At 43.3% G+C, this 27,634-nt stretch overlaps 3 protein-coding genes across 5 annotated transcripts; all 3 read right to left on the reverse strand.

The window, feature by feature from the left end:
- Positions 1-281: 281 nt before the first annotated feature.
- Positions 282-15,918, reverse strand: LOC130907618 (cytochrome P450 2K1-like). Its single transcript, XM_057822915.1, has 15 exons — positions 15,531-15,918; positions 13,597-13,759; positions 13,382-13,531; positions 13,156-13,316; positions 12,909-13,091; positions 10,228-10,241; positions 5,866-6,037; positions 4,846-5,008; positions 4,397-4,546; positions 4,169-4,329; positions 3,919-4,101; positions 3,718-3,856; positions 2,197-2,381; positions 1,108-1,249; positions 282-640 (listed from the first exon to the last, which is right to left on the reverse strand). The coding sequence occupies exons 1-15, from the start codon at positions 15,741-15,743 to the stop codon at positions 453-455; spliced, it is 2,367 nt and encodes a 788-aa protein (XP_057678898.1). The 5' UTR covers positions 15,744-15,918; the 3' UTR covers positions 282-452.
- LOC130907617 (cytochrome P450 2K1-like) lies at positions 9,226-12,695 on the reverse strand. Of its 2 annotated transcripts, XM_057822914.1 has the most exons (4): positions 11,611-12,695; positions 11,328-11,507; positions 10,671-10,812; positions 9,226-10,436 (listed from the first exon to the last, which is right to left on the reverse strand). In XM_057822914.1, exons 2-4 carry the CDS (start codon positions 11,385-11,387, stop codon positions 10,243-10,245), a joined length of 396 nt encoding a protein of 131 aa, XP_057678897.1. In that variant the 5' UTR covers positions 11,388-11,507; positions 11,611-12,695; the 3' UTR covers positions 9,226-10,242. The 2 variants fall into 2 exon arrangements, with proteins under 2 accessions (XP_057678897.1, XP_057678896.1); XM_057822913.1 differs by lacking the exon at positions 11,611-12,695 and having other exon boundaries at positions 11,328-11,567.
- A 1,561-nt stretch (positions 15,919-17,479) lies between the features above and the next one.
- On the reverse strand, positions 17,480-25,507 carry LOC130907615 (cytochrome P450 2K1-like). 2 transcript variants are annotated; one of them, XM_057822911.1, is made up of 9 exons: positions 25,289-25,507; positions 22,753-22,918; positions 22,529-22,678; positions 22,307-22,467; positions 20,392-20,571; positions 20,039-20,180; positions 19,795-19,979; positions 18,235-18,376; positions 17,480-18,155 (listed from the first exon to the last, which is right to left on the reverse strand). In XM_057822911.1, exons 1-9 carry the CDS (start codon positions 25,493-25,495, stop codon positions 17,968-17,970), a joined length of 1,521 nt encoding a protein of 506 aa, XP_057678894.1. In that variant the 5' UTR covers positions 25,496-25,507; the 3' UTR covers positions 17,480-17,967. The 2 variants fall into 2 exon arrangements, with proteins under 2 accessions (XP_057678894.1, XP_057678895.1); XM_057822912.1 differs by having other exon boundaries at positions 25,248-25,411.
- Between the last annotated feature and the right edge of the window lie 2,127 nt (positions 25,508-27,634).

The raw sequence follows: 27,634 nt of genomic DNA on the forward strand, positions 1-27,634 counted from the left end.
TTTGTGTCATATTATCATGATTTAATATATATTTTTTTTTTTTTCCCCATTCTCTTTTGTGTTTTTTCATTGCAAGCAAAATCAATGAAGATATTGCTACCCAAGCATTTGTAATTGCAATCATTTTCTGGGAGAAATTGAGCATTATCTGACTGAATTGTACAGGTGCCAATACTTTTGGCCAGCAGTGTCGCATGCATTTGATCAAGAGGAATGGACGTGTATTTATCACCATCAACTGCATTGAAACATGATAAAGAGACTTTCAAAATGTGTTCCATTGTCTTTATTGTGATTCATGTTTTTTATTCTATTGTGAGCATTACATTTCCACATTTTGGGCCAAAGACATGCGTGCTTATCAGTCGTTGTTTTTTAAATGAACAGGTAAGGCAATTACAAAAAAAACCAAAAAACACACACACAACGCACCAGACAGAGCCGACGCAACGTTAGCCGGTCAGCCGGGTAATGGCGCGAAGTTTATGGGGGGCGGGCGTGAAGCCCACGCAGGGCGTGAGCTCCAACCGGTCCTCCGGCATCCCCGCCGGGGGCCGGAAGCGGAAGTGCTGTAGGAGCGTGACGAAGAAGATGAAGAGCTCCATGCGCGTCAGACTCTCGCCCGGACACGCCCTGCGACCTATGGGGCGACCAGCAGAGAGCGCTGCCGTAAGCAAAAATGTCTTTTTTGTTCTGCCACTCGACAAACCTCAGAAATATTCCATTTACTGTTGTGCTCGAGACCATGGACCGAGACACTTTTGGAGTCGCTAAGTGGAGGGTGCTGCCCTTAGAAACATTTTCACAAACACAATCCTAAGGAATATTCCATTCCGTGTTGTCCTCAAGACCAGTGGCGTAGTTAGGCGTTGTTTAGGGGGGCTTCAGCCACCCTGTAATAATTTGGTGTTGTTCTAATAAAACAAAAACATATTCACTATGAAGTTGCCAGAATTATAGTTTGAATTAATAAACATATAACTGCTCGGGACCTAAGCCAAACTTGCTTGAAATCAGGAATCGCTAAAATTAGACTTTTAGGAGTCAAGAGTGAAACTGGGACCAAAGCAGGACCAAAACTGAAGCTAGACTGAGACTGAAACCCACCGGCGGAAAAGGGCATGAAAGCGTCGGGTTTGACGAACTTTCCGTCCCGGTCCAGGAAATGCTGAGGATGGAAGGAGGCGGGCTTCTCCCATTGGCTCTCGTCCTGATGGACGGACGTGAGGAGCGGGTACACCGTCGTCCACTGTCAGAAAAAAAATCAAGGTCAAGAACTACATGTTTAGGATATTTTCACTCCCTGATCATAGCTTACATCTTGTTGATTTTGAGGCATTCCCAGGGCACTTCCTGTTGATTTTGGGTCACTTTCTGATTATTTTGGGACACGCTTTCTGTATATTTTGGGACAATATGACTTTTTTGGAAGGGGGGTCAAAAATCATGACCACAAGAGATTTTTTTGCGGGTCCCAGCTGAATATCATTAGGAGTGCATTGAAGCTGACGAAGCTTGAAAATATATGGGAAAGTTTTTCGGTGAAATTCTGGTGAAAATTGGACTACATTTTTGCCAAAAAGTGGCTTTTGTGTGCTTGGTGCGTGCTTTGTGGGGCTTGCATGCGACTGGATGTGATAGGGCGTGCTCGGGTGGGGGGTACCGGTGCCGGGATTGGCGATGGGGCGGCGTAGGGTCGGTCGCCAACGGGCTTACACTCACAAGGGATTCACATGATTACTGGGTTCTAGATCACAGAGCTAATTTGTGTACACTCTACGCTGTTCAATCACTTAGTTTATAGACTCCCCCACCCCCAGGCCCCATTCGCCCGCTCAACAGGCCCCCCACATGGTGTCAACCGCAAATACATCTAGCTGACGATAGCACCAACATATTAGTAGTTAATGTAGACGTTCAATGTATTTCTTGTTGTTTGTTTCTTTTCTTCTGTTCCAACATAACCCCATTCCTGTTCACTGCTTTGTCATAATAAACAAGGTATGTTGAATGATCACAATGGGAGTATGTCATACTCTCAATGTGAAACATTAAAACTGTTCAGAGCAATTGGGCACTTAGACATCAATTCTCCGTGTCAAACAGCTGAACAGGACAGGTTTTTAAAAAAAAAAGTGGCTTTTGTGCTTTCATCCACAGAAGAAGGTCAAATACTGTATGAATTTTCCAACACACCTTTTGGATGAAGAAGCCCCGGAAGGCGACGTCCCGGCTGGTCCGGTGAGGCAGCGACATGGGAACGATGTCGGCCACTCGTTGCGTCTCGTGGATGACGGCATTGGTAAAGGGCAAGTTCTTCCGGTCCTCCACCTGGACCTGCCGATCTCCGATGACACGCTTCAGCTCCTCCTGGACCTTCTCTGAGGGTCCCCATTACGTTAATTCAGCTAAAGGCCATTGTGGTGTTCAGTCTTGCACCGATATCATGTATTTAGCTCTTTATTCTGACCATCGCTGTTGTGTCGATTAGCGCTCCTTCGTCGAAGTAATCTCCCCGTTATTGATAGCAGTTTAATGTTGAACAAATCTACTTTACATTTTACACTTTACCTTCACTTAGTTCTTCCGCGTTTTTCACGCCACTAAGCTCGCTGTTTTTACAGCTCACTCGCTACTTTGCACGTCAGCTATTGATTATTTCGAACACATGAGCGAACGTGATCTCCATGAGAGCCAAAGTGTAGTGTGGGAGAAGTTGAGAACAGGCCGCTAATGCCTCTTTTAACTTTCTTCTTCACACCAAACATAAAATACATGACAGCACACCCTGTGGTGAAACAATGCAGTACAGTATCAATCAGTCATACAATAACACTCAACAGCTGGTTAAAAGCATTTGCTAACGAAAAAAAATTCAATCTATTAGTGACACCACAAGCAATGACGAAGAATGTTTTTTTACGGAGTGTAAAGCTTTCGGTTAGCGGTTTAGCGAACGTACCTCCGGTGAACATTTCAAAATAAGAGCATGTCATGTTCGTCATATAGATAACGATTTCTGGAGTTAATCCCATATACTTCAGAATTAATATTCTAATATGTTGAGTAAATACTACAGAATACAGATTCTACACTAAGAATAGCTTTCAAATGTCACTCTTTATGACAAATATGATTGGCAATGAATAATTATTATAATTATTATATATAGTAGTATACTATAATAATAATGCTAGATTTTTTTTTTTTTTTTAAGAATTGTTTTGGATAATGTTGGAAAGGAAAAGTCAGTGTTCTGAATCTGTGTACTTTCCATTCTTTTGCACTCGTAAATGCTATCAGCATTTAACCTCATTGTTTATTTGTGAATAATTATTGTTATTTACATGATTATTTGTACTTCAATAAAAATTTAGGTGTTCCAAAATGGTTTTGTGAAAAAATAAGTGTTAGCAAAAAATTTCATTGTTAAATTAGTAAAAAAAAGAAAATTATTAGATTAGTTGGTTAATCGTAAAACTAGTCGGCTGACTAATCAGGAGAAAATTTGTTGTTTAGGACAGCCCTAGTGTACCGGAACATATTTCCTCTACACCCTTCTCACCTTTTTAACCCCTGAACCATGAAGAGGGCCCCTGGATATGTTCGCCTTAGCCCCCAAAATTGCCAAGTCCGCCACTGTTAGTGCCGTACCGTTACCACAACAGGCAATAGTTTTTGTTGGTGATATCATCTAGCTCGGAAGCGTGGGCATACCTTGAATGTGGGGGTACGTGGCCATGAAAAGGAGCGCCCATCTGAGCGTGGTGGAGGTCGTTTCCGTGCCGGCGGCGAACAAGTGGGAGACGGTCATCAGCAGGTTGGGATCGTGGTAGTGACCCACGTCGCCAGAGTCCTGCCAAACAAAATTGAACTTCCCATATGGTAATGGTGAATTCTTTCAGGTCAGTTCGGGACCTCCAACTGTCGCTGACGGATGAGAAAAGCGTCCACGAAGCCTCGGCTGCTCCGCGGGTCCAGCGTGTCCTTCAGACCCCGGATCAGTTCGGCGGCCTGCTTCCTGTTGGCCGTCTCTAGTCGGCGGAGCTCCTCTCTCGCCCAGGAGATCCACTTGCCCAGCCACGGGTACATGTTGTACAACTGGACGAGAGCAACGTTTTCACGCGTGCGCGGTCAGGCTCGGTGGACGGCCGCTCGCTCTACTTACCTGTAAGGATGGACCACTCACTATCTGAATGGCTCTGCTGTTGCGCCACACCATGGCCCTGAAAGCGGGGTCGTCATACCGGAACCTGCTGCCGAACACCAGCGAACAGATGATGTTGGATACGGCGTGGTTGATCGCCTGCTGGGTATCGAACGCTTCGCCTGAAACCAGAAGGGACACCACCCTGAGTCATTTTAGGCACCACGGAAGATGACGTGACTGGGTTACCTCTGAAGTTCCTGAAGACTTCCAAGAGGTGCTGAGATTCTTCAATGATCTTGTCCTCGCACGCTTTCTTTCCCATCCCAAAGTCTTTCAGGTTGCTCAAAGTGAAGCGACGCATCTCCTTCCACGAGTCGCCGTTGTTCCATACGATACCTCGGGCGAGCCGCAATTTATAGTCACTTTCCTGCGTGCTTTCTAATAGTGTCCCACCAATATTGATACGGCACGGATCGGAAATCTAGCAATGGCAGCCACTGGGTAAATAGCTCTGTCTGACCAAGCCATGATAGCAATTAGAGTCAAGTGAGTATGAAGGCATTGAGTATGGTCATTTTACCCATAAAACGTGCTACAGTATCAGCATCAGCCGATACCACACAGCCGACTATCGTAATCGGGAGCCAAAAAAATGCTATCGGTGCAACGCCAACTTTCTCATTTTGTGTTTTTACCATGCTCCAGCTTGGCTTCCTTCACGGTGTTAAAAGGTTCCCGCTCGCCAAATTCTTCAGCGTGCTGGACCAGGGCCTCCTTCACCGTCTGGTATCCGGCCAGGACCACCACCTTCTTGGGACCCATGTGGAAGGTAAACACCGGGCCGTACTTCTTGGACATCTTGGACATTGAATGAATGAATGAAATATTTATTGTCATCATCATCGGTATCCTTGACAGTCACAAAATATGGAATAATTTGCCCGAAAAGACCGATGACGGACAAAGGAAGACGGGAAAAAGCATATGCTTATCAATACAGGTCCCCCTACAGCCCGGGACGCACAGTCTAGCATGGTAGAGTTGCATAGTCACATTACATGAGCTTTTATTTTCCGTTATGTTTTTGTTTTTTTGCTTTTGTCCGTTTTTTCACTTACTGTATATATCTTCCCAAAAGTCATTGATTGCCATGGCACTACGCAATATTGTCAATTCGAGTAGGTTCATTGGATAGGTTAATTTTCAAGTTGGTGTAAGGAGGGGTGGCATTAGAAGATATGTAACGTTGGTGAGTACACAGAAAATTGGAAAGAATTCAAACCTGGCCGTTGCTATTTTTTTCTCACGAGTTTAGAGTTAAGAGTTAGCATAAAAGTTATTTGATAACTTGCAACTTAAATACAACCTCATGGTAATCATTTACCGATCATTGTATAGTGAACTCGCGGATTGTTTAACTTAATTTGTGCGTCCTTGTTGCTCATTTTTAACCTCTTTGGTGTTGGAAGGACACCAGTTGAGTGCAACTGAGTCTAAAAGTGCAACACTTAATGATCGCAAACCTGCAGGTTGCTTCTGGGTGTTCCAAATAAACGCTGTTCCCACTACCTCATCAAGAAAGTTGACTTCCTAAAATAGTGATTGGGAATCATTGTGACGCAGCAATTCCCGAAAAAAAATGATTGCAGTTGAAATTTCTACATCCTGATTACAAAGTGCATTTCAGCCTGCCAATGCTTGCGCGCGTCGCTCACCTCCAAGAGGGTCCGATGCGGTGCGCGCAAGTTTAGGTGCAGCAGATTCCCGAGCAAGGGTAGCGGCCTGGGCCCCGGAGGCTCCGATGCACACCGGGGATCCGGCCGACTAGAGGACGACCGCCAGGCTACAAAGGCGGCGAGAATGAGCAGCACAGAGGACAGCACAAAGCTGGCGTTCAGATGGAATAACAACACGGCCATCACATCCATGCTGGGCTGGTCTGATGAGTCTGCGTGAAGGCGAATGAGACCCCCGCGTGACCCGATCGGTCAAGACAACCCATAATAGGGCGGGACCCCGAATTAGTGTAACCACCCGGAGGTTAGTTCCGCCCCTGAGACACAGCAAGAGGAGGCTGGACGAGGCTTTTCGGTTCAAACTAGGTTTATTGGACAAAAATAGATAAAAACAACCATATAAAAAAATGAGTCACTTCTGGACGAGTCTTCGTGGGGCATGGAGTAGGAGGACGGCACTGCTCTGGCACAGCACACAAACGGTGGGGACTGCAACCAAAAAAATACACTGCAAACAACAACAAAAAACACTGCAAACAAAACTTGGGTGGATAGGGGCAGGCCGATGTGACCCCCTGGAGTTGAGCCCACTAAACACCTGTATACGGGTCATGAACTTGACTCTAAAATCTCTATTGAAAAGAGTTTAAAAGAGTCATTAAAAAAATAGATATGGTGGAAAACACAAACAAGGCTGAAAAAGCACTTTCTGCTCTTGCGCCCGTTTAAAATAAACTGTTGTATTTTAAGCCAAAACAACTGTTGTGTTTGATAGAACAATATGTCTATATGCAGCGATAGCAGATTCATAGCACATTAAGCCCCCAAACTTTTTAATTTGTCCAATTTACCCTGGAAACCCCCGTTTACAGACGTCGCGCAACCGCTTTTGTTTCAACCCAACTATAAAAAGAAGGTAAGTAATTATATTCATTTTTTTAAAATGTAATTCTTAGTCATAGGCGGAGTTTGACTTTTGGAGGAGGGGGGGCACAACATGTTGATGACCCCAAAATGCAGTATCATCAATAAAATTAACGTACAAGAATATTTATAATAATAAGTTGAAAATGAGCGTTATTTTGTTTGCCGTCATTCTTGAGGGGAAACCCTAACCCTAACCCAGGCTACTTAGGACAGCTATACTTTTCGCCAAGATTGCCACCCACTGAATATGATATGCCCACCGGTGTCGTGCCGATATAGTTACCCTCGTCAAAAATTGTACCCCCTGGGCGGAGCCACTACGCTGCACTGATTTGCTTGATTTCCATATTTTGGTGATGTAGTTATCTACGAGGTTTTAAAACATGGCCCATTCACCCGTCCCCCCCCCCCCCCAATTTTTTTTTCTTCTATTGTATAACGTAACGCACGTACTGAATGTAAAATTTTACTGTTTTACTCGTAAAAATGACGTATATCCATCTTGGCTCTTCGGTCCTCGAGTTGTTTTGGCTAAGCAAAGCAAATGACTGTCTAAGGCGCTAGTCACATGATCAGTTCATAAAATAATTTTGGGATGATGTGTGCCCAGTGCAGCTGAAGAAGCGATGCTTATAAAGCGAGTCCATTTCTCTTATTAATTTGGCGGCGTCTTGTACCTTAACTCAAATGCTCTTTATCCATATAAAAGTAACAAACCAAAAGACTCAAAAACGTACTCCTTTCGAGCACAATGCACTAAGCCACGGTCAAAAACGGTTTTGCCCTCCTAACTACCAAACCCTGTGTTATGATTAGCTGTCATTTTTAAGTGAACTGGGGCTGACTCCAGGTCAGTGGAAAGAAACGTTTGACATCCCCTAGTGGCAAGGAGTAAAATCACAATAATAACACACATAAGGGAATATGGCTCATACAAATTTTGACCCATTATAAAAATATCTTTTTTTGATCATTTCATTCATTTTTGTTGTTTTACTGCTTGACAACTTTTATATACACACCTGTCAACCCGAGGCCGTTGGCAATCTTACAAATAGTGACATATGCCCTTACAAATTGGTGACTAATCTTAAAACGTTGTATATAGCATGCAATATGAAACAAAAATAAAACTCAATTTTTAAAATAATATGAATTTATTGGTAATATTGTCACGTATAACCTGGTGCAATCAAAGATCAATCAATATCTTCAGCTACAACATGATTACTAAAATTTAACAGTGACTTTTGTTATAATTGTACGTAGCAGTTTTGGCAAATTCTTTTGATGGTTACACTTCAGCTCGCAATTCAGTTTGACTTGAAGGTCGTTCGTTAGTGTGTCCAATTATAAATGAAAAAGGTCAACTGATAAAATGAATTTACCGATGCAATCTTAGAGTCAGGGAACTTTTTTTTTTTGCTCATTCTGAGAAGTGATCAGCAATAGTCGACGGCAAATTGTGTTCAGCGACAAATTGGCAGAATAAAATCTCCGCTTTCGTCACTTTTCATACTGCAGACTGCATCTTTGTGACCAGTGTTGGTAATCTTACTTTAAAAAAAGTAATTAATTACAGTTACAAATTACTTCTCCCCAAAATTAATGGAGTTAGTAACTCAGTACCTGCATGTAAGAGTAATTAGTTACTTGGCAGTGTAACTGGTGCTACCTTTCATGTTATTTTTTTCATTCAAAAAAACAAAACAAAAAACATAACCTTTGCTGTGTTTGGAAGTCAGTTAATGTTGTTGTTAATGTCAACCGTTAAAGTTGTTAAAATTGCTCCCGTTTTTACACTAGTTTCCTTCTGTCTACTTTCGACATGTGAAAGTTTTAAAACGGCTTCATCATTTTAAAATAGATTCAAGTCAAGATTTTGCCAATTTAGGAGTATTTTAGATAAAAAGTTACTTAGGTTTGCTAGGAAGGTTCACGACAACAGAGCCTTTCTGAGATATCTACTGCTTTAAGATGGCGGCTGTTTACTAACGCTGCCGAGTCTGTCATTTCACATCTAGTTCAAAATGCATGTGATATCTAGCGTAGCATCAAGTGGGCGTAAATTGTAGGCTGTCAGCTACAGTCAGGAAATATTGGAGCCACCTAGCCTAGCATCGCGTTTGCAACATTGTCACAACACTCTTTTCTCCTGCCCACTACCGATCTTCTCTCTCTCCGTGTCTCTGACTTTTCTCGTGTCATTCAACCAACGTAGTAACGATAGTAACGCACATTGTCTCGTTGCCGAAACAGTGACAAAATCTGAACGGAGAAAAAAAAACGTAATGCACGAAAAACTTTTGAATGTACAGTGTACACATATAAAAATCCGTGCTCACTTGTACAAATTATGCCAAAACCGTACAACTTGACAGGTATGTATATACACAACATTTTACTGGAAAACTCTTAATTTTAAAATCATGTATAGCAAAGTCAATTACATGCAATGACACTTTTTGGCCACCTTTTAATTTTAAAATTATATATAGCAAAGTCAATTACATGTAATGACACTTTTCGGCCGCCAGGGGGTCTGGCCTCCCTTAAACTCCCCTTACGGGCGTTAGGTCCAGGTTCTTCAACGACACCCCTCCGGAGGTCTGAAGAGAAAGTACTCGAGTACAGACACTAGTACTAGTACTATTGGCAGGTCCAAAAAGAGGAAGCAAAAGGCGAGGTGATGTCAGGAGGGCGACGGCATCTGCCAGAATTCCGCTCGACTCGTCAGCAAACCAGCAGAAATACACGTGACAAAGTTGAGGGGAAAAAAAAAAAGTTGAAAGGACAACAAACGCTGCTTTTTATTGTGCCATTTCACGTGGTGGTTCCTTCTTGACTTTTGATATGAAGCAAATGATTAATGTTTCCAACCAGATGACGCAGAGCAATTCAAGAAATCAAGTCACACAATTGATTTGAAACTTTTTTTTTTCCTCACTGTTCTTTGAAGCTAATGCAGTTCACCTTTAGCTGCCTTGCTAACAGTTTTGAGCTAATACTTTAATATTCTTTTTAGGTTCTAATTAGCTGTTAAGTATAACCCATACAGTGCCATTTAAACAGGCCGTCAATAGTCTTTCTGTTGATTTTTTTTGGGGCAATTCAAGATCACTTCCTGTTAACTTTAGATCACTTGTTGGTTTTGGGTCACCTAAAATACACTAGCAGCATAGAATGCATTTGATCAAGAGGTTTGGACATGTATCTAACTATCTATCAACATCAACGGCATTGTGACATGATTAAGACACTTTCAAAATACGTTCCGTTGTCTAGATTTTAATTTTTTTTTTTTTATTCTATTGTGAGCATTACATTTCCATATTTTGGGCAAAAGTCGTGCATGCTTATTAGTCGTTTTCGAAATGATCAAGTGAGACAATTGGAAAACAAAACACACCAGACGGAACCGGCGCAACCTTAATCGGTGAGCCGGCTAATGGCGCGAAGTCGATGTTGGGCGGGGCCAAGCGTGAAGCCAACGCAGGACGTCAGGTCAAGCCGGTCCTCCTGCACCCCTGCCGGGGGCCGGAAGTGGAAGTGCTGCAGGAGTGTGACGAAGAAGATAAAGAGCTCCATGCGCGCCAGACTCTCGCCAAGACACACCCTGCGACCTGCGGGGCGACCAGCGGAGGGCGCTGCCATTAGAAAAAATGTCTTTTTTGTTCTGCTACTCAACAACCCTCAGGGAATATTTCATTTAGTGTTGTGCTTAAGACCGAGACCGGAGCAGGACCAAGGTCAAAACGAGACCGGAAGTAAGACTGAGAATGAAACGAGACCAAAACAAGACCAAGACGGCCCAAAACTAAATCAAGGCCAAGACCCTAACCAAGACCAATACCCACCCGCAGAAAAGGGCATGAAAGCATCGGGCTTGACGAACTTTCCGTCCCGGTCCAGGAAGTGCTGAGGATGGAAGGAGGCGGGCTTCTCCCATTGGCTCTCATCCTGATGGACGGACGTCAGGAGGGGATGCACCGTCGTCCACTGTCGGGAGAAATCAAATATTCCTCAATAACTAGAAAATTGGTCATCTAGTGCTGCAACGATTGATTAACTCGAGTAATTCAATTTGGTAAAAAGCTTCGAATCAAATTCTGCAGTTTTGAGGATTCGTTAATTTAAGAGTGGTGTTGTCATGGTTTGTTCTGAAAGTGTTTGCTGTCCTCTAGTAGCGACAGTGAATATGACATAACTCATCTAACTAGCAATTCTACATATTCTGAAAAAAAAAACACTCGGGAATTTTATTTTTTATTGGCATTTCTTGCACTTTTGAAAGTGCAATCTGAGCAAACTTTTGTTTTACATATCCTAAAATTGATTCTGCAACGCATTAAACGTTCCTAACCGATGACTCTATTATTCGAATGAACTAACTGGTAGATTAATCGATTACTTGAAAAAGTTTTTGTCCCATTTTGCCAGAATTCTGTGTTTTTTGTGCTTTGTAACATTTACCCAGAATAAAAGTCAAATACTGTATGACGTTGCCAACGCACCTTCTGGATGAAGAAGCCCCGAAAAGTGATATCTCGGCTGGTTCGGTGAGGCAGCGACATGGGAAGGATGTCGGCCAGTCGTTGCGTCTCGTGGATGACGGCGTCGGTAAAGGGCAAGTTCTTGCGGTCCTCCACCTGAACCTGCCGATCTCCGATGACGCACTTCAGCTCCTCCTGGACCTTCTCTGAGGGTTCAACATCAACCAAGTATGCCAGTTTAGCAAAACACCATTGTCATTCAGTGTTTCACCCTTATCATATTTTGTCTCCCAATTTTGATGACCGGGTGCGCTGTATCGCCCAATGAGTGGCGTGCAACCAACGTGGCTGTTTTCCGAAATATCCGGGTTCGCAGTGAGTCAGCAACGGGCACACCTTTGCAAAATATACGATGTTTATTGATTAGAAATTGCAAATAAATGAAGTTTATTGATTACAATCCCACAAAGGCAAGCAAAAAACAAGCAAAACACAAGAAACAATAGCGCTTGATATAGTTTGTCAATCCTCAAATCCCCGCGTTACCGTTAAAGCACAACAAGATGTTCCTAAACAATGAAAATCTCTTACCGTTGACAAATGAGCGGAGAGCCAACGCCCCGGGTCAGAGTATCCAAGGAACAAAGCCGAGCGATTTCGTACGTTAATCCTATGCCGGACTCCCGAGGGGCTTGGGGAATCTCCCGATACTTATAGGCGCGCCGACGTGGGGGCACGGGTGGCCAATCCCCGCCCCCACGAAAACGCACCACCTGCCCAGAGATTCCCACCCATTGTTGGACTCGTGAGATTCCCTCCCCGTAAGGTTATGAGATTCCCTCCCAGTTGAGGCTCCCAGACGCTAGAGTAGAATGTTTATTTAAGTTATCTCGTGAGATTCCCTCCTAACTATGGAACCCAAGCGCGTACTATGGTGCAAAACAAGTTATCTCGTGAGATTCCCTCCTAACTATGGAACCCAAGGTGAAAAACAATCGTCGAAGTGGCGGAGTAAACAAGGAGAGGTTGTTACAATCTAGGTCACAGAGGCAATCATACATCACAAAGCCATAATGTGCTAATGTTAAGGCATCACATAATATTTCCCCCCATCATTCCGCCCTTTGACCCGGATTGAATTTATCATAAGGCATAATGTGCTAATTCAATTCGGATCACATAATTTTTTCCCCATCAGTGGCCTCGGTGGCGTGCATAGCTGACTGCCATTTCGGACAGGGCAACTGGTGGTTGGAAACTAAATCTCGAAAAGTGCATATTACGCACCATCGGTGTGTTATTTCCTCATACTCTGAACAACGATGACGTCACTTCAGTGCTGTACCGGTACAGGAAATACTTTCATTGGTGATGTCTTCTAGCTGAGAGGCGTAGGCTCACCTTGAATGTGGGGGTACTTGGCCATGAAGAGGAGCGCCCATCTGAGCGTGGTGGAGGTCGTTTCCGTGCCGGCGACAAACAGGTTGGAGACCGTCGACAGCAGGTTGGGATCGTGGAAGTGACCCACGTTGCCAGAGTCCTGCCAAACAAAATTGAACTTCCCATATAGAAATGGTGCATTTTTTCAGGTCGTGTCGCGACCTCCAACTGTCGCTGACGGATAAGAAAGGCGTCCACGAAGCCTCGGCTGCTCCGCGGGTCCAGCGTGTCCTTCAGACCCCGGATCAGTTCGGCGGTCCGCTTCCTGTTGGCGGCCCCCAATTGGCGAAGCTCCGCTCTCGCCCACGAGACCCACTTACCCAGCCATGGGTACATGTTGTACAACTGTCCGAGAGCAATGTTTTTTCACACGTGTGCGTTCTCGCCCGGTGGACGGCGCTCTCCTTACCTGCAAGGATGGACCGCCCAGTATTTCAACGCTTCTTCCGGTGCGCCGCACCATGCTCACGAAAGCAGGGTCATCGTACCGGAACCTGCTGCCGAACACCAGCGAGCAGATGATGTTGGACACCGCGTAGTTGATGGGCCCATGGTTATCAAATGCTTCATCTGAAAGCGGTAAGGCAAAAGCAGACATTAGATGACCATCAGAAGGCATAGAAGAAGACCATTACCTTTGAAATTCCTGAAGACTTCCAAGAGGTGCTGACACTCTTCGACGATCTTGTCCTCACAAGCTTTTTTCCCCATCCCGAAGTCTCTCAAGTTGCTCAGAGCAAAGCGACGCATTTCCTTCCATGTGTCGCCATTGGTCATAAGGACTCCTAAGGTGAGCCGCAAAGGGACTTTGCTTTCTTGCCCGCTTTCTAATTGCGTCTTGTGCTTTTACCGTGCTCCAGCTTGGCCTCCTTAACGGTGTTAAAAGCTTCCCGCTCGCCAAATTCTTCAGCGTGCTGGACCAGGGCCTCCTTCACCGTCTGGTATCCGGCCAGGACCACCACCTTCTTGGGCCCCATGTGGAAGGTGAACACCGGGCCGTACTTCTTGGACATCTGGGACATTAGAAGTATGTAAGTCACGATGGGTGGCAAGGACACAGAACATTGGAAAGTATTAAAATCTGTCCATTGCTGTTTTTTCTCACGAGTTTAGAGTTAACAGTTATCATAAAAGTTATTAAATAACTTTTAAAAAATACTCATTGTAATCATTTACCAATCATTATATCCTGAAATGGAAACTCCAATATCCAATATTTTTTCCTAAGTATCGAAGTACCGTATTGGCCCGAATATGAGACGGTGTTTTTTGCATTGATATAAGACTGAAAAAGAGTCGTTTTATATTCGCGGTCTAGACATTGTACCCATTCACGACACTAGATGGCGCCAGATATCATTGAAGCGATCTTCTGTCATGACAGATCTCAGCTAGTTTAACCAGTTTGCGTTGTTGCAATGTTTTTCCTTATTCAGATTTGTTTCAAGACTAGTTACAGTTAGACTTCACTTTGATGGTTAATGCAGTTATTGCAATTTTGTTGTTTTATCACAATAGATTGGTTTATTTACACTTCAAAAACCAGAAGCCATTCATTTACAAATGTGTCTGTACTTTAGTTTACATATTTAAATGTTCACATATTAAGATTTGAATGTGGCAAAATAACATGCTTTTTCCCTCAAATATGTTGTTATAATCATTTGTTTCGGATGTACTGTAATTATTTTCTGTATAAAAATTAATTTGGTGTTCAAAACGTCTTTTTTCAAACTTGAGTCTTGAAAAAGAGGGGGTCGTCTTAAAATCAGGGCCGTCTTATACTCGGGCCAATACGGTAAATTTTAAGTATCGATATCAAGTTTGAGGCATAGACATCAAAATACTTGACCTGAAAGCTCCTTCATTCACTGCGACCCGCGTGCCCGTAGGGGGCTGTGACTCAGCTTCAATTATTTAGAAGTCGGTGGGAGTGAAACTCTCACACATGCTTCTGAGCAAATATAAGTGATTATCTCTGCATTTGGTGATCTTTGTGCATCTATTGTAAAATCTGAGAATTTTATATATTAAAAAAAACTTAAAATGGCTATACTTTTATAAAAAATAATTATAAGGAATTTTATAAGGAAACGACTTTTAATTTTTTGATGCCGCTGCTTTGATGCCGCTGCTCATGGAGACTGATATATAGCTAAGGTAGGTGTGCCAGTTTTGGTTTTAGGTCGGTAGCAGCTTTGGTTTTGAAAACAGTTGAAATTTAAGTTTTTGAAAATAGCCCCCCCCTACAGATCGGCCTGTTTCCCATGTCATGTCAAGTATTATGAAGTTTATGTTTATTTTTTAATTTTTTTCGGGGGGTTAGTATCGTTACAACAATACAACCCTTAGCTGCTATGCATACATTATCTGCACATCACATTACATGTAGAAATATTAACTGTGCGTTTAGGGAAAATGATGCTCTGTCTGTGTCCTTTTGTGGAAGAGTTTGCATCGCGGGCTGCTCAACTTAATCAATGAGTCCTTCTAGCTAATTTTTAACCTCTTTGGTGTTGGAAGGACAGCAACAGGGTGCAGCTGCAGCAAGAGTCTAAAAGTGCAACACTTAACGATCACACCGGGCAAACTTTGTGATTTCTGGAGGTTCCAAATAAACACTGTTCGTATTACCTCATCAAGTTGACTAACAGTCCTAAAATAGTTATTGGGAATCATTGTGACGCCGCAAATCCCGAAAATGATCTCAGTTGTAATTTCTACATCCGGATTGCAAAGCGCTTTTCAGCCTGCCAATGCGTGTGCGCGCACGTCGTCGCTCACCTCCAAGAGGGTCCGATGCGGTGCGTGCAAGTTCAGGTGCAGCAGATTCCCGAGCAAGGGTAGCGGCCTGGGCCCCGGAGGCTCCGATGCACGCAGGTGATCCGGCTGACTGGAGGCCGACCGCCAGGCCACATAGGCGGCAAGGAGGAGTAGGACAGAAGCAAGCACGGAGCTTGAGCTCAGAGGGAGCAACAACGCGGCCGTCACATCCATGCTTGGGCGGACCCGAGTCTGAGTAAAGCCGAGTGAGACCTCCGCGTGACCCGCTCGGTCAGGACAACCCACATAGGGCGGGAACCCGAATTGACACTTGACACCGTCAAATGGAGTCAAAACTAGATTTCGATCATAGGCGGAGTTTGACTTTTGGGGCAGGGGAGGGGGCACAGCATGTTGATGACCCCTAAATGCAGTGTCAGCAAAAAAAAAAAAAAAAAAAAACTTACAAGAATTCATTCATTCATTCATTTTCCATGCCGCTTATTCCTATTTATAATAATTATTGGACAATGAGCGTTTTTTGTTTCCCATCAACTTGAGGGGAATTCTAAATCAAGCTGCTTATGCAATACTTTTCGCCAAGATCGTCATTCATTGAATATGGTACACGGTGTCGTGCCAATGTAGTTACTCCAGTCAAAAATTGTATCCCATGGGCGGAGCCATATATGTAGGTAGATTCGTGTCTGTATAATTCAATCAAAAAAAAAAAAAAAAAGTTGCTTCAATCAAAATATGCATTTTCAACCAAAAAAAGTCGCTTTAATTAAAAAAAAAAAATGTTTGAATGCAAAAATAAATTCTAAACTCAAAAAATGCATGTGAAAGCAAGTTTTCTTTGCTTTTTTTTTTTTTTTTTTAATTGAAGCAACTTTCTTGATTGAAGTAATGTAGATTTGTGTTTGGGCCACATTTTGGCTTGGACATTTTTGTCTGTATTATTCAATCAAAAAAAAAGTTGCTTCAAAAAATATATATTTTCAAAAAGAAAAATCAATCAAAAAAACAAAAATTTCAATCATGGACAACGTTTTTGAATGCGAAAAAATATTTGAGATTGAAAAACACAATTTAAACACTTAGTTTTTCATTGAAAAAGTTTTCTTTGATTGAAGCAATCCTTTTTGTGTTTGGGCCATATTATGTGTAGGACAATTGTGTCTAAATCATTTAATTCCCCCAAAAAGTTGCTTTAATCCCCCCCAAAAAATATTTTCAATCCAAGAAAAAAATAATCTGAAAAAAATAATTGCCCTCTCCTATTCTTATTTTTTGGGGGAAAATTATATGCAAAGAAAATGACCATCTAAGTTGCTAGTCACATGATCTGTTGGAAAAATAATTTAGACCCATTAATTTTTTTTTTTTTTGTTAATTTCTGTTGCAGTTTTATTGCTTTACAACTTTTATATATAAAGGAAAGTCAATTACATGCAATGAAACTTTTCGGCCACCAGGGGGCCTGCCCCCCCCGTCTCCCCTTTAAAATCCGCTTATGATTTCGATGGTAGTGTTCGTCCCAAAATGTTGTTTATACATATATATATATAAAACACGTGTGCTCCTAAAACAATTGTGCATTTTCAAAAATGAAAAATAAGTGCACTCGGGAAAAAATGGTGTCCACAAATAAAATGTTTCACTCGCAAAAAAAAAAAAAAAAAAAAAAAATTGCCCTAAAAAAAATTTGCAGGCTTGAAAACATTTCAAACGAAAAAGATTTTTTTATGCAAGCATAAAACTTATATTGCAAACACAATTGTTTTCTTGCAAGTGCACAAAAAGTTTTTGGACCATCACAAATAGTAGCTGCCACTAATTTGACGCCATACCTTCAGTAGGCACACCCTCCCAATTTAAATGGATTGGACGTCAATCACTGTCATTGGCACTGAATCATGGTCATATATACATTCCCACTGACAAAAAAGTGTTGTACGTCCTGCATCTATTCAATGTTTTTATTTTTCCAGCAACTTTATGATTGGCATTTTATTTCATGAAATATTTGTCCAGCAGGTGACACTGTTTCTCTCATTTGATGAATGCAGCTTTTTTTTTTTTTTTTAAGTAGCCATCCTTATTTTTTAATTTAACAAAAAGTAGTACTTCAAAGTCAGATTCCACAATGGTAAATGTTGAGAACATATTAATCTACATTGTTACAATGCCCAAGGTGATTTTCATTAGCACACATTTACACTTTCAAACACTAATGGTGCTGCTGCCATGCAAGGTGCTGCCAACCCATTGGAGGTAAATTACGGTTCAGTACATACTATAAGGGCACTTCGAAGGGGCAGTTATAGCCAGGAATTGAACCGGTGACCCTTTGGTACAAGGACAACTCAAGCTACCACTGCGCCATATAATAGTAACTATACAAGTACTGTATACTAACAATAAGAACTGACAGACCGGCTGTGAAAATCTCGGCTCACATACAGTCAAGCGCTCTGAGCATGTGTTCGGTCGGGCTGAGCGTGAAGCCCACGCGGGGCGTCAGGTCCAGGTTCTCCTCCGACACCCCCGCCGGAGGTCTGAAGCGAAAGTGCTGCAGGAGCGTCACAAAAAAGATGAAGAGTTCCATGCGGGCCAGGCTCTCTCCCAGACAAACCCTGCGACCTGCCGAGTGACCAGAAGAGGGCGCTAGCTCAGCGGGGTATTTCTCTTAACTTGTGTTTGTGTGTGTATGGTTTCCCACCTGCAGAAAAGGGCATGAAAGCGTCATTCTTGACAAACTTCCCGTCTTTGTCCAAGAAGTGGTCGGGATGGAAGGAATGCGGCTTCTCCCAAACACTTTCGTCATAGAGGACAGACGTGAGGAGGACGTAGATGGTGGTGTACTGCACACATGTGGAAGAACAGCGTTCACCTCAGGCACTTGTGTCTTTAGAGAAGGGACCGGACCTGAGAGAAGTTTCCGTTCCTAACTGGTCCTGAACCCAACATATGTTAGTCTTGGGAGACATTACTAGTCAGATGGATAGAATTTGTATGTGCAGCTGAGGCATTGAGGATGATGTGGTGTTGTTTGCCTCATTAAGCTGTGATCTCCAACTCTCACTGGAGCGGTTCACAGCCTAGTGTGAAGCGGTCGGGATGAAGAGCAGCACCTCCAAATCCGAGACCTCAGTCGGAAAAGAGTGGCGTGCTGTCTTCGGGTTGGGGATGAGATCCTACCCCAAATGGAGGAGTTTCAGTATCTTAGAGTGTTGGCCGAAATTAGTTTCCTTTGCAGGTTGTCCGGGCTCTCTCTTAGAGATAATGTGAGGAGCTCAGTCACGCGAGAGGGACTCTGGGTCGAGCCGCTTCTCCTCCGCGTTGGGAGGAGCCAGCTAAGGTGGCTCGGGGATCTGATTCAGATGCCTACCAGATGCCTCCCTAGAGAGGAGTTTTGGGCACGTCCCACCGCCGGGATGCCCCGGGGAAGACCCAGGACACACTGGAGAGACTATGTCTCTCGGCTGGCCTGGGAACGCTTCGGGATTCCGCCAGAGAAGCTGGTTAAAGTGGCTGGGGAGAGGGAAGTCTATGCTTCCCTGCTAAAGCTGCTGCCTCTGACCCAACCCCGGATTAAGCGGTGGATGGACGGACGGACGGACGGATGGACAAAAGGCTATAGTCCCAAGAGAAGATGGTAACCTGAGGGACAAGTACAGAGAAATGTTTCTGTTCCCAACTGAAGGTTCTAGTACCGAGTGAGGTGAGGGCCGTAGTTCTGAAAAAAGATTGTAGAACTTCTAGAACGTCCTAGTCACGACAAAAGGTTATGGTCTAAAGGAGAGATCTGTCTTGAGAGGTCCGTCCAGATGGACAAAAGGCTATAGTCCCAAGAGAAGATGGTAACCTGAGGGACAAGTACAGAGAAATGTTTCTGTTCCCAACTGAAGGTTCTAGTACCGAGTGAGGTGAGGGCCGTAGTTCTGAAAAAAGATTGTAGAACTTCTAGAACGTCCTAGTCACGACAAAAGGTTATGGTCTAAAGGAGAGATCTGTCTTGAGAGAAGCTGCTTGTCACAAGAGAAGCTTGTGGTTGGAAGGGAAGCTTTTTGTCTAGCAGTTGCCAGAGAAGTTATTATTCCCAAGAGAAAATACAAAAGTTTTAGTCTTCCCAGTCTAGAGAGAAGTTCCTGGTCCCCATAGAATGTACAAGTCCAGAGGGAAGGAAGCAATGTCAAAGGAAAGTTGCGGTCGCTAGAAAAGGTTCCTGTTATGAGAGACCAGAAAAGACAAAAGAAAATTTAAGTGTAACCGCTCTTACCTTCTCGATGAAGTACCCCCGGAAAGTGACGTCCTGGCTGGTCCGGTGAGGGATGGCCATGGGTGCGATGTTGGCCAGCCTCTGCGTCTCATGGATGACGGCGTCAGTGAAGGGCAAGTTCTTGCGGTCCTCCACCTGGACCTGGCGCTCTCCAATCACCCTGCTCAGCTCCTCTCGGACCTTCTCTGTTGGGAGAAACTGTGCTTTCGGCTCTGACGCCTCTAGGATTTTCTTCTGCTCTTACCCTGGATGTCAGGATACTTGGCCATGAAGAGTAGAGACCACCTGAGCGTGGCGGCTGTCGTGTCGGTGCCAGCGGCAAAGAGGTTCTGAACCGTCCACATCAGGTTTTCATCGTGGAAGTGGCTGTTGGTGACCCCGCTTTCCTGAACGCACCACCAGAGCGGCTATTAACTTCAAGGTAGACTTTGTGTGGTATAGGCCGATACCGATACTGTACCAATGCCAGGACAATACAAAAAAACTAAGACTAAGTTACTACTTTCTCACTTAATGTAAAGTCATTGCTATCATGGCTTGGTCAGACACTGCTTAACTAGTTCATGTTCATTCGCTACCAGCCCTCTGCTTTCGCACCTCCAGGTGTTGCTTTCGGATAAAGAAGGCGTCCACCAAGCTTCCGCACATGAGCGGATTGAGACTCTCCTTCATTCGTCTGAATATCTCCAGATTCTTTTTCCCGTGGTCGGCCGTCAGTCGGAAGAATTCTTTGTTCTGGGGCAGCCGCTTGCCCAGCCAGGGAAAAAAGTTATAAATCTGCAAGAACGTTATAAGAAAAGAGATAAGGATTAGTTTTACAAATCCCCGGGGATAGGCTCCAGAACCACCAGCAATTTCAAAGAAATTATATTTCCCTAATGTTCACGGTTGCGCCAAAAACACGTTTTTATTTTATCACGCTAAATAAATACACATTCAATTCCGAGAGCAAAAACACTTCAAATTTTAAAATTTCAAAGTCGTTACTTGTTTTAAAGTTTTTGTCACATACAGTGGGGAGAACAAGTATTTGATACACTACCAATGGGCAAACCCATTGGCAGTGTATCAAATGTAGCGTAGATGTAGTTTAAGCATAAAAGAACGTACTGGTCCACCAAAATTTGACAAAAACCTCTTCTTATTTTTCCAGTGACCCAAAATTAACATAAAGTGAATCAAAATCAACAGGACGTGACCTGTAAATGCCTCACAATAAACAGGAAGTGACCCAAATCCAAAATGAACGAGTAGTAACCCAAAGATCAATAGGAAGTGACCCAAAATGAACAGGAAGTGACTCAAGATCAACAGGAAATGACCCCAAATGATTAGGAAGTGACCCATATTTGACCCAAAATGAAAAGGAAGTGACCCAAAACACATCTGAAGTGACCTGTAAATGCCTCAAACAAAACAGGAAGTGACTGAAGGAAATAGTACCTTTTCTCGTAGGCACCGTCAAACTGTTTACATTATTCTAACACACTTAATATAATCAATCAGGCAATAGTATCCTTTCTCGTATTTACTGTTTGACTGTTTTTATTACTCTAACACATCCAATATAAAATAAATAGCACTTATACCATTGTTTAATGAAAACAAGCAGAATATAGGGCATAAGAGATACATGGCGCTTTCTTATCACGGAAGCCCAACGTGTGCGTCAAGCAACTGACTGAGCGAGATTGACGCTGACAAGCCCACGTCTGCACCACCAACTCTCGCAATCAGGTCTCCCAGACAGTCCAGAACAAATGGCAGGACGCCCTGTCCCAACACAAGGAACACCGGAGAACGCCCGATACCCAATTGATAACACGACTGACAAGACTCCAAGAGCCCCTTTGACACAGCAAATCCACAACCCTAGTTGCCCTGACAACAGTAACTCTCGAATCCTCCTGTCCAATCCACAAACACACAATAATCCTAAACAACGCCCAAACACGCCCTTCTTCCTGCCCACGGCCCACCCTGCGGGAGCCTTCAAAAGACTGAATGTTTAACTAAGCATTGTCATTTTTTCTGAGGAACCTTTTGTTGACTTGTGATATGGTGACCTTGGATCCTTGCCTGGGTCCCTCTGTGCTGTTTGATTGCTGTCGACTCTGAATAAATTGTCAACTTGAGTTTCGAAGGCTTTTTCCAGCATTCTAAATGGAGTCAGTACAAGGGGTTAAAACTAAGGTGAACATGCGGAGTTTGGCCTTTTGGACGGGTTGTCGGGGTCTCGCCGGCCCGGGTTGCTGGAGCCGCGCCAGCGCGGTTCCGGCGGTTCTGCTGGCCTGATTCTGGCAATCTGGCTAAGGGGTCAGATTCCTTCATGAGCCAAATCCAAAATAAACGGAAAGTAACACAAAGATCAACAGGAAATGACCCAAAATGAACAAGAAGTGACTCAAAATCATTAGAAAGTGACCTGGGAATTCGTCAAAATCAATAGGAAATGACCCCAAATGATTCGGAAGTGACCCATAAATGACCCAGGATGATTCTATTCGACTACCTGAGTAGACGGCGATCCAGCCAGTTGGATTTTTCGGTTCATTCCGTCCACCATGGCAGTGAACTCGGGATCGTCGTAGTCGAACCTCTTCCCGTACACGATGGAGCAGATGACGTTGGAGACGGCGTAGTTGACGGGCTGAGTGGTGTCAAAGGCGTGACCTAAACAACGGAGTACATTTGCGTGAGAAGCCCCTCTACTTCCCCTGAAGATCGTCTTCACCTCCAAAGTCTCGGAAGACTCCCAAGAGATGTTGACATTCTTGGACAATCTTGTCCTCACACGCCTTCTTTCCCATTCCGAAGTCTCTCAGGTTGCTCAAAGCGAAGCGTCGCATCTCCTTCCACGAGTCGCCGTTGCTCCATATGACGCCTCGGGGGTTGACGGCAGCATTAGCGAGCGTTCCCCCCGGAAGGCGAGCGAGAGTTAGGACCGGTCTGACTCACCGTGTCCATCGTTGTACTCCTTCACGATGCGCAAGACATCTCTGTCCCCGAAGACGTCGGCGGCGTGGTTGACCAGGGCTTCCTTCACCGCCTTGTAGCCGGCTAAAACCACCACCTTCTTGGAGCCCATGTAGATGGTGAACACCGGCCCGTACTTCTTGGACATCTGAAGACAACTTTCAAAATTCAGATCTTCAATGTCAAGTCAGAGGCGTTTTTTTTACAGGATTGAGAGGAAATTACTGAAAGTACTGAGAAATTTGGTAGAAATTTTAGAATGCACTTAAACCTCTTCACGTGAACTTTCATTGACCGTTTCAGCAGTTTCTGCTCAACCTGGACATTTGGACGAGTGTTGTACACACAGTATATCATTTTTGGGCTTGTGCCTGCAGACTCACTTGAATATAATGTCATTGCCATCATGGCTTGCTCAGACACTCGATGGCTGCCATTGAGAACACTAGACGTCGAGAGGGATGGCAGCGAATGAAGGTACAGTGGTATGAAAAAGTATCTGAATCTTTTGGAATTTCTCACATTTCTGCATAAAATCACCATCAATATGATATGATCTTTGTCAAAATCACACAAATGAAAAAAAGTGTCGCTTCAACTAAAACCTCCCAAAAATGTATAGGTTTTCATATTTTAATGAGGATAGCATGCAAACATTGACAGAAGGGGGAAAAATAAGTACGTGAACCCTCTGACTAAGCAGACTTAAAGAGCAATTGAAACCAATTTTTTACAAACATTTTAAGTGCCCAATCAATGATGAGTGGTTGAAAGCTGCCTTGCCCACTATAAAACACACACCTGGTAAGAAATGTCTTGATGAGAAGCATTGTCTGATATGCATCATTGCTCGGTCAAAAGAGCTGTCTGAAGAACTGCAATCAAGGATTGTTGAATTGTATAAAGCTGGGAAAGGATACAAAACCATCTCTAAAAGTCTGGATGTTCATCGATCGACAGTCAGAGAAGTTGTCTACAAATAGAGAGAGTTTGGCACTTTTGCTACTCTCCCAATGAGTGGCTGTCCACCAAAGATGACACCAAGAGTTCAGCGCAGAATACTCACAAAGGTAAAAAAGAACCCTTGAGTATCTGCTTATAGACTTACAAAAATCACTGGCAAAGTCCAAAACCTCTGCACACATCGACTATATGGCCAAGAACGGTATTCATAGGAGGACACCACGGAGGAAGCCACTGCTGTCTAAAAAAAATTGTTGCTCATTTAATGTTCGCCAAAAGTCACTTGGACACTCCACAGACATTTTAGCACAAGATTTTGTGAACTGATGGAACCAAAGTTGAATTGTTTGGGAGTAACACACAACGTCATGTGTGGAGGAAAAACGGAACAGCTCACCAACATCAACACCTCATCCACACCGTGAAGCATTGTGGAGGGAGCATCGCGTTTTGGGGCTGTTTTGCTGCCTCAGGGCCTGGACAACTTGCAATCATTAATGGAAGAATGAATTCAAAAGCTTTGTAGGAAAACCTGAGGCCGTCTGTCAGACAGTGGAAGATAAAAAGAGGATTGATGCTGCAACAAGACAATAATCCAAAACACAGAAGTAAATCAACTTCAGAATAGTTACAGAAAAACAAAATACACATTCTGGAGTGGCCAAGTCAAAGTCCAGACTTGAACCCCATTGAGATGCTGTGGCATGACCTGAAGACAGCGATTAATGCCAGACATCCCTGGAATCTGACTGAACTACAGCAGTTTTGTAGAGAGGAATGGGCCAAGATTAGTCCTGATCGATATGCCAGACTGATCTGCAGCTACAGGAAGCGTCTGGTTTAAGTTATTGCTGCCAAAGGGGGGGCCACAAAATATTAAATACGATGGTTACCTTACTTATTTGTCCCCCTTCCGTCATTGTTTGCATACTATCCTCATTAAAATATGCAAACCTATAAATGTTTGGGTGGTTTTAGTTCAACCAGGCACTGTTTTTTCATCTGTGTGATTTTGACGAAGATCAGATCACATTTGATGGGGATTTTATGCAGAAATGTGAGAACTTCCAAAAAGTTTGGATACTTTTTCCTACCACTGTTCGTTCGCTGCCATTCAGCAGCCGCTCATTGGCTGCCATTGACGGCTCAAGACGTTCAATCCTTTTGAAGCGGGAGGGCCGGCAGCTGCGCTCCCTCCAGGATTGGGCATTTACTAGTGATCAACTCAATTCGATTGATGCTAGAAGCATAAAAATTGCTTTCATCACCCCTACCAACATGACTTTTGGGTGGCCATGTTGTTAGGAGCGAGGTTCCCAAGTCAATGCACTGACATTCGAATTAAGCCATAACTCACTTAAATCATTTGATCAATCTCCAAGCATCTGTTATTTACTCAATGTCTGCCATTGACGGCCCTAGCCGTCCAATCCATTTGAAGTAGGAGGGCAGGCAGCGAATGAACATACGGTGCAACGCTTCTCCAAACAAGTCCCGAATTCTAAAGTTGTTACCCAAAATGAAGTCACGTGACACGGAAAACGGCGATATCAACCTCCACAAGGGTGTTGTAAGGTCTCTTGAGGTCCAGCTGCAGAAGATTCCCCAGCACCGGAAGCGGTCTGGGGCCCGGGGGCCCCTTGGGGCTCTTCTGCCGACCCGAAGTGGACACCAGTGTCAAAACCAGTAGGAGGAGTGCAGCGGCCGCCGCCAGCAGGGAGACACAGCCGGCGGATTGAAGAAGGACGTTGAGGTTCCCCATCTGTTCAGCCTCACCACCAGATAAAAATGTCAAGAAGATGTGAAACCCGAGTCAGTGAAAGGGGTGGGGGCTTGGCTGGTTGATCCGGTTTTGTGACCTCTTTCCGAGCGTGCTCGCACAAGATAAATCATTTTTTGAGGTCTTGTCCTCATCTGACGTTAACGTCAAAACTGATTTTGACATAGATACTGTAGAAGAACCAGATTTGCTTTAAAAATAAGCTGTTTTTAGATCAACTTTGGCATATTAACACTTAGAAAACTCAAACTAAGGAAACACATAACAACCTTTCTACTGTTCAAACAACTTGAATTTCTTTTCTTTTTATATACAAATTAACATTGGTTGCCATTGACGGCAACAAACGTCCAGTCCATTTGGATTCGGTGGGGCTGGCAGGAATCAAACAATCAGACATGTAGATATACAATTATTAGTGGTGTCCTCAAAATGGAATGGAAATAGGTGGGACGGTGGCCGAGTGTTTAGCACGTCCGCCATGCAGTTCTGAGATCAAGGGTTTAATCCCGGGCTTGTTCTCCCTGTCCCTGGGTGGGTTTTCTCCGGGGACTCCGGTTTCCTCCCACATCCCAAATTGAGTTATACCCACTCCAAATTGACTGCAGTTGAGTGTGTGGGGGAATGGTTGTTTGTCTCATTGTGCTTTTGGCTGCCAACCAATTCAGGGTGTACCCCGCCTACTGCCCCGTAGTTATCTGGCATAGGTTCCAGGCCCGCTGCGACCAGCGACATGGAAAATGAATGAATGAATTCAAATAAAATTGAAATAAACTAAGGCTGTCATAATTATCACGTTAACGGGCGGTAATTATTTTTTCAAATTAATCACGTTAAAATATTTTACGCAATTAACGCCCCCCACTCAAACTGACTAAAATGACAGTACAGTGTAATCTCCGCTTGTTACTTGTTTTTTGGTGTTTGGCGCCCTCTGCTGGCGTTTGGGTCCAACTGATTTTATGGGTTAGTACCATGAGTGAGCATGGTGTAATTACTGACATCAACAATGGCGAGCTACTAGTTTATTTTTTGATTGAAAATTTTACAAATTTTAATAAAACGAAAACATTAAGAGGGGTTTAATATAAAATTTCTACAACTTGTACTAACATGTATCTTTTAAGAACTACAAGCCTTTCTATCCATGGATCACTTTAAGAGAATGTTAATAATGTTAATGCCATCTTGTTGATTTATTGTTATAATAAACAAATACAGTACTTATGTACCGTATGTTGAATGTATATATCCGTCTTGTGTTTTAGCTTACCAACCCAACAATAATTTACAGAAAAATATGGCATATTTTATAGATGGTTTGAATTGCGATGAATTACGATTAATTGATTATTAACCTGTAATTAACTCGATTAAAATTTTAATCGTTTGACAGCCCTAAAATAAACACATATGGGAATTGGAAAATGCAAATATATGAAACTCTAAGGCCATATATTTGGCAAAAAGAACGTTTTCTACTCTTTGGCCTATCATCTACAAGCACATTTAAACAAGAATTCTTAAAAACTGCGTCCAAAGTGAAGATGTGCGAATTCTGCGTTTGTGGCGCCATCATGTGGACACTGATAACTGACGTTTTAACTGTGGGAACATCATTGACTTTGTTCCTACATCACCAATGTGGGAACATCAGTGACTTTGTTCCTACATCACCAATGTTTGCATTTGGAGTAAATTGGACAGGTCTTTTTTTACTTCCATTTATTTACAAACTCTTGAACACATACGAAGGATGGGGGTATTATGGACATTTTTTTTTGTTGGCAAAGTTTTTTTATCTACAAACGTGCTGGTGTGGAGGTAATTATTTTCTCCCGACGTATTAGGGCAGGATCCTTGGTCTAAAAAAACCCTACTTGGTGTAGACATTGCCTCAATGTTGCAATAAAAATCATACAAAAATATTCAAATTAATCCTAAAGGTGCTTTATGGAGTTTCTCACAGTTTTTGGCTCGTGTATGGCGCGCATGCTTTTACGAGCACGGACATAAAGCAACGAGCGTTTGGCCCATCAAATCAGCACCAGAAACATAGAAACAGCAAACGTGATTGTTTACTGTTGCAATTAGTGGATTAGAAAAGTGTTTTGCCCGAGC

This window comes from Corythoichthys intestinalis, chromosome 19, assembly GCF_030265065.1.
Source record: "Corythoichthys intestinalis isolate RoL2023-P3 chromosome 19, ASM3026506v1, whole genome shotgun sequence".
NCBI lineage: Eukaryota > Metazoa > Chordata > Actinopteri > Syngnathiformes > Syngnathidae > Corythoichthys > Corythoichthys intestinalis.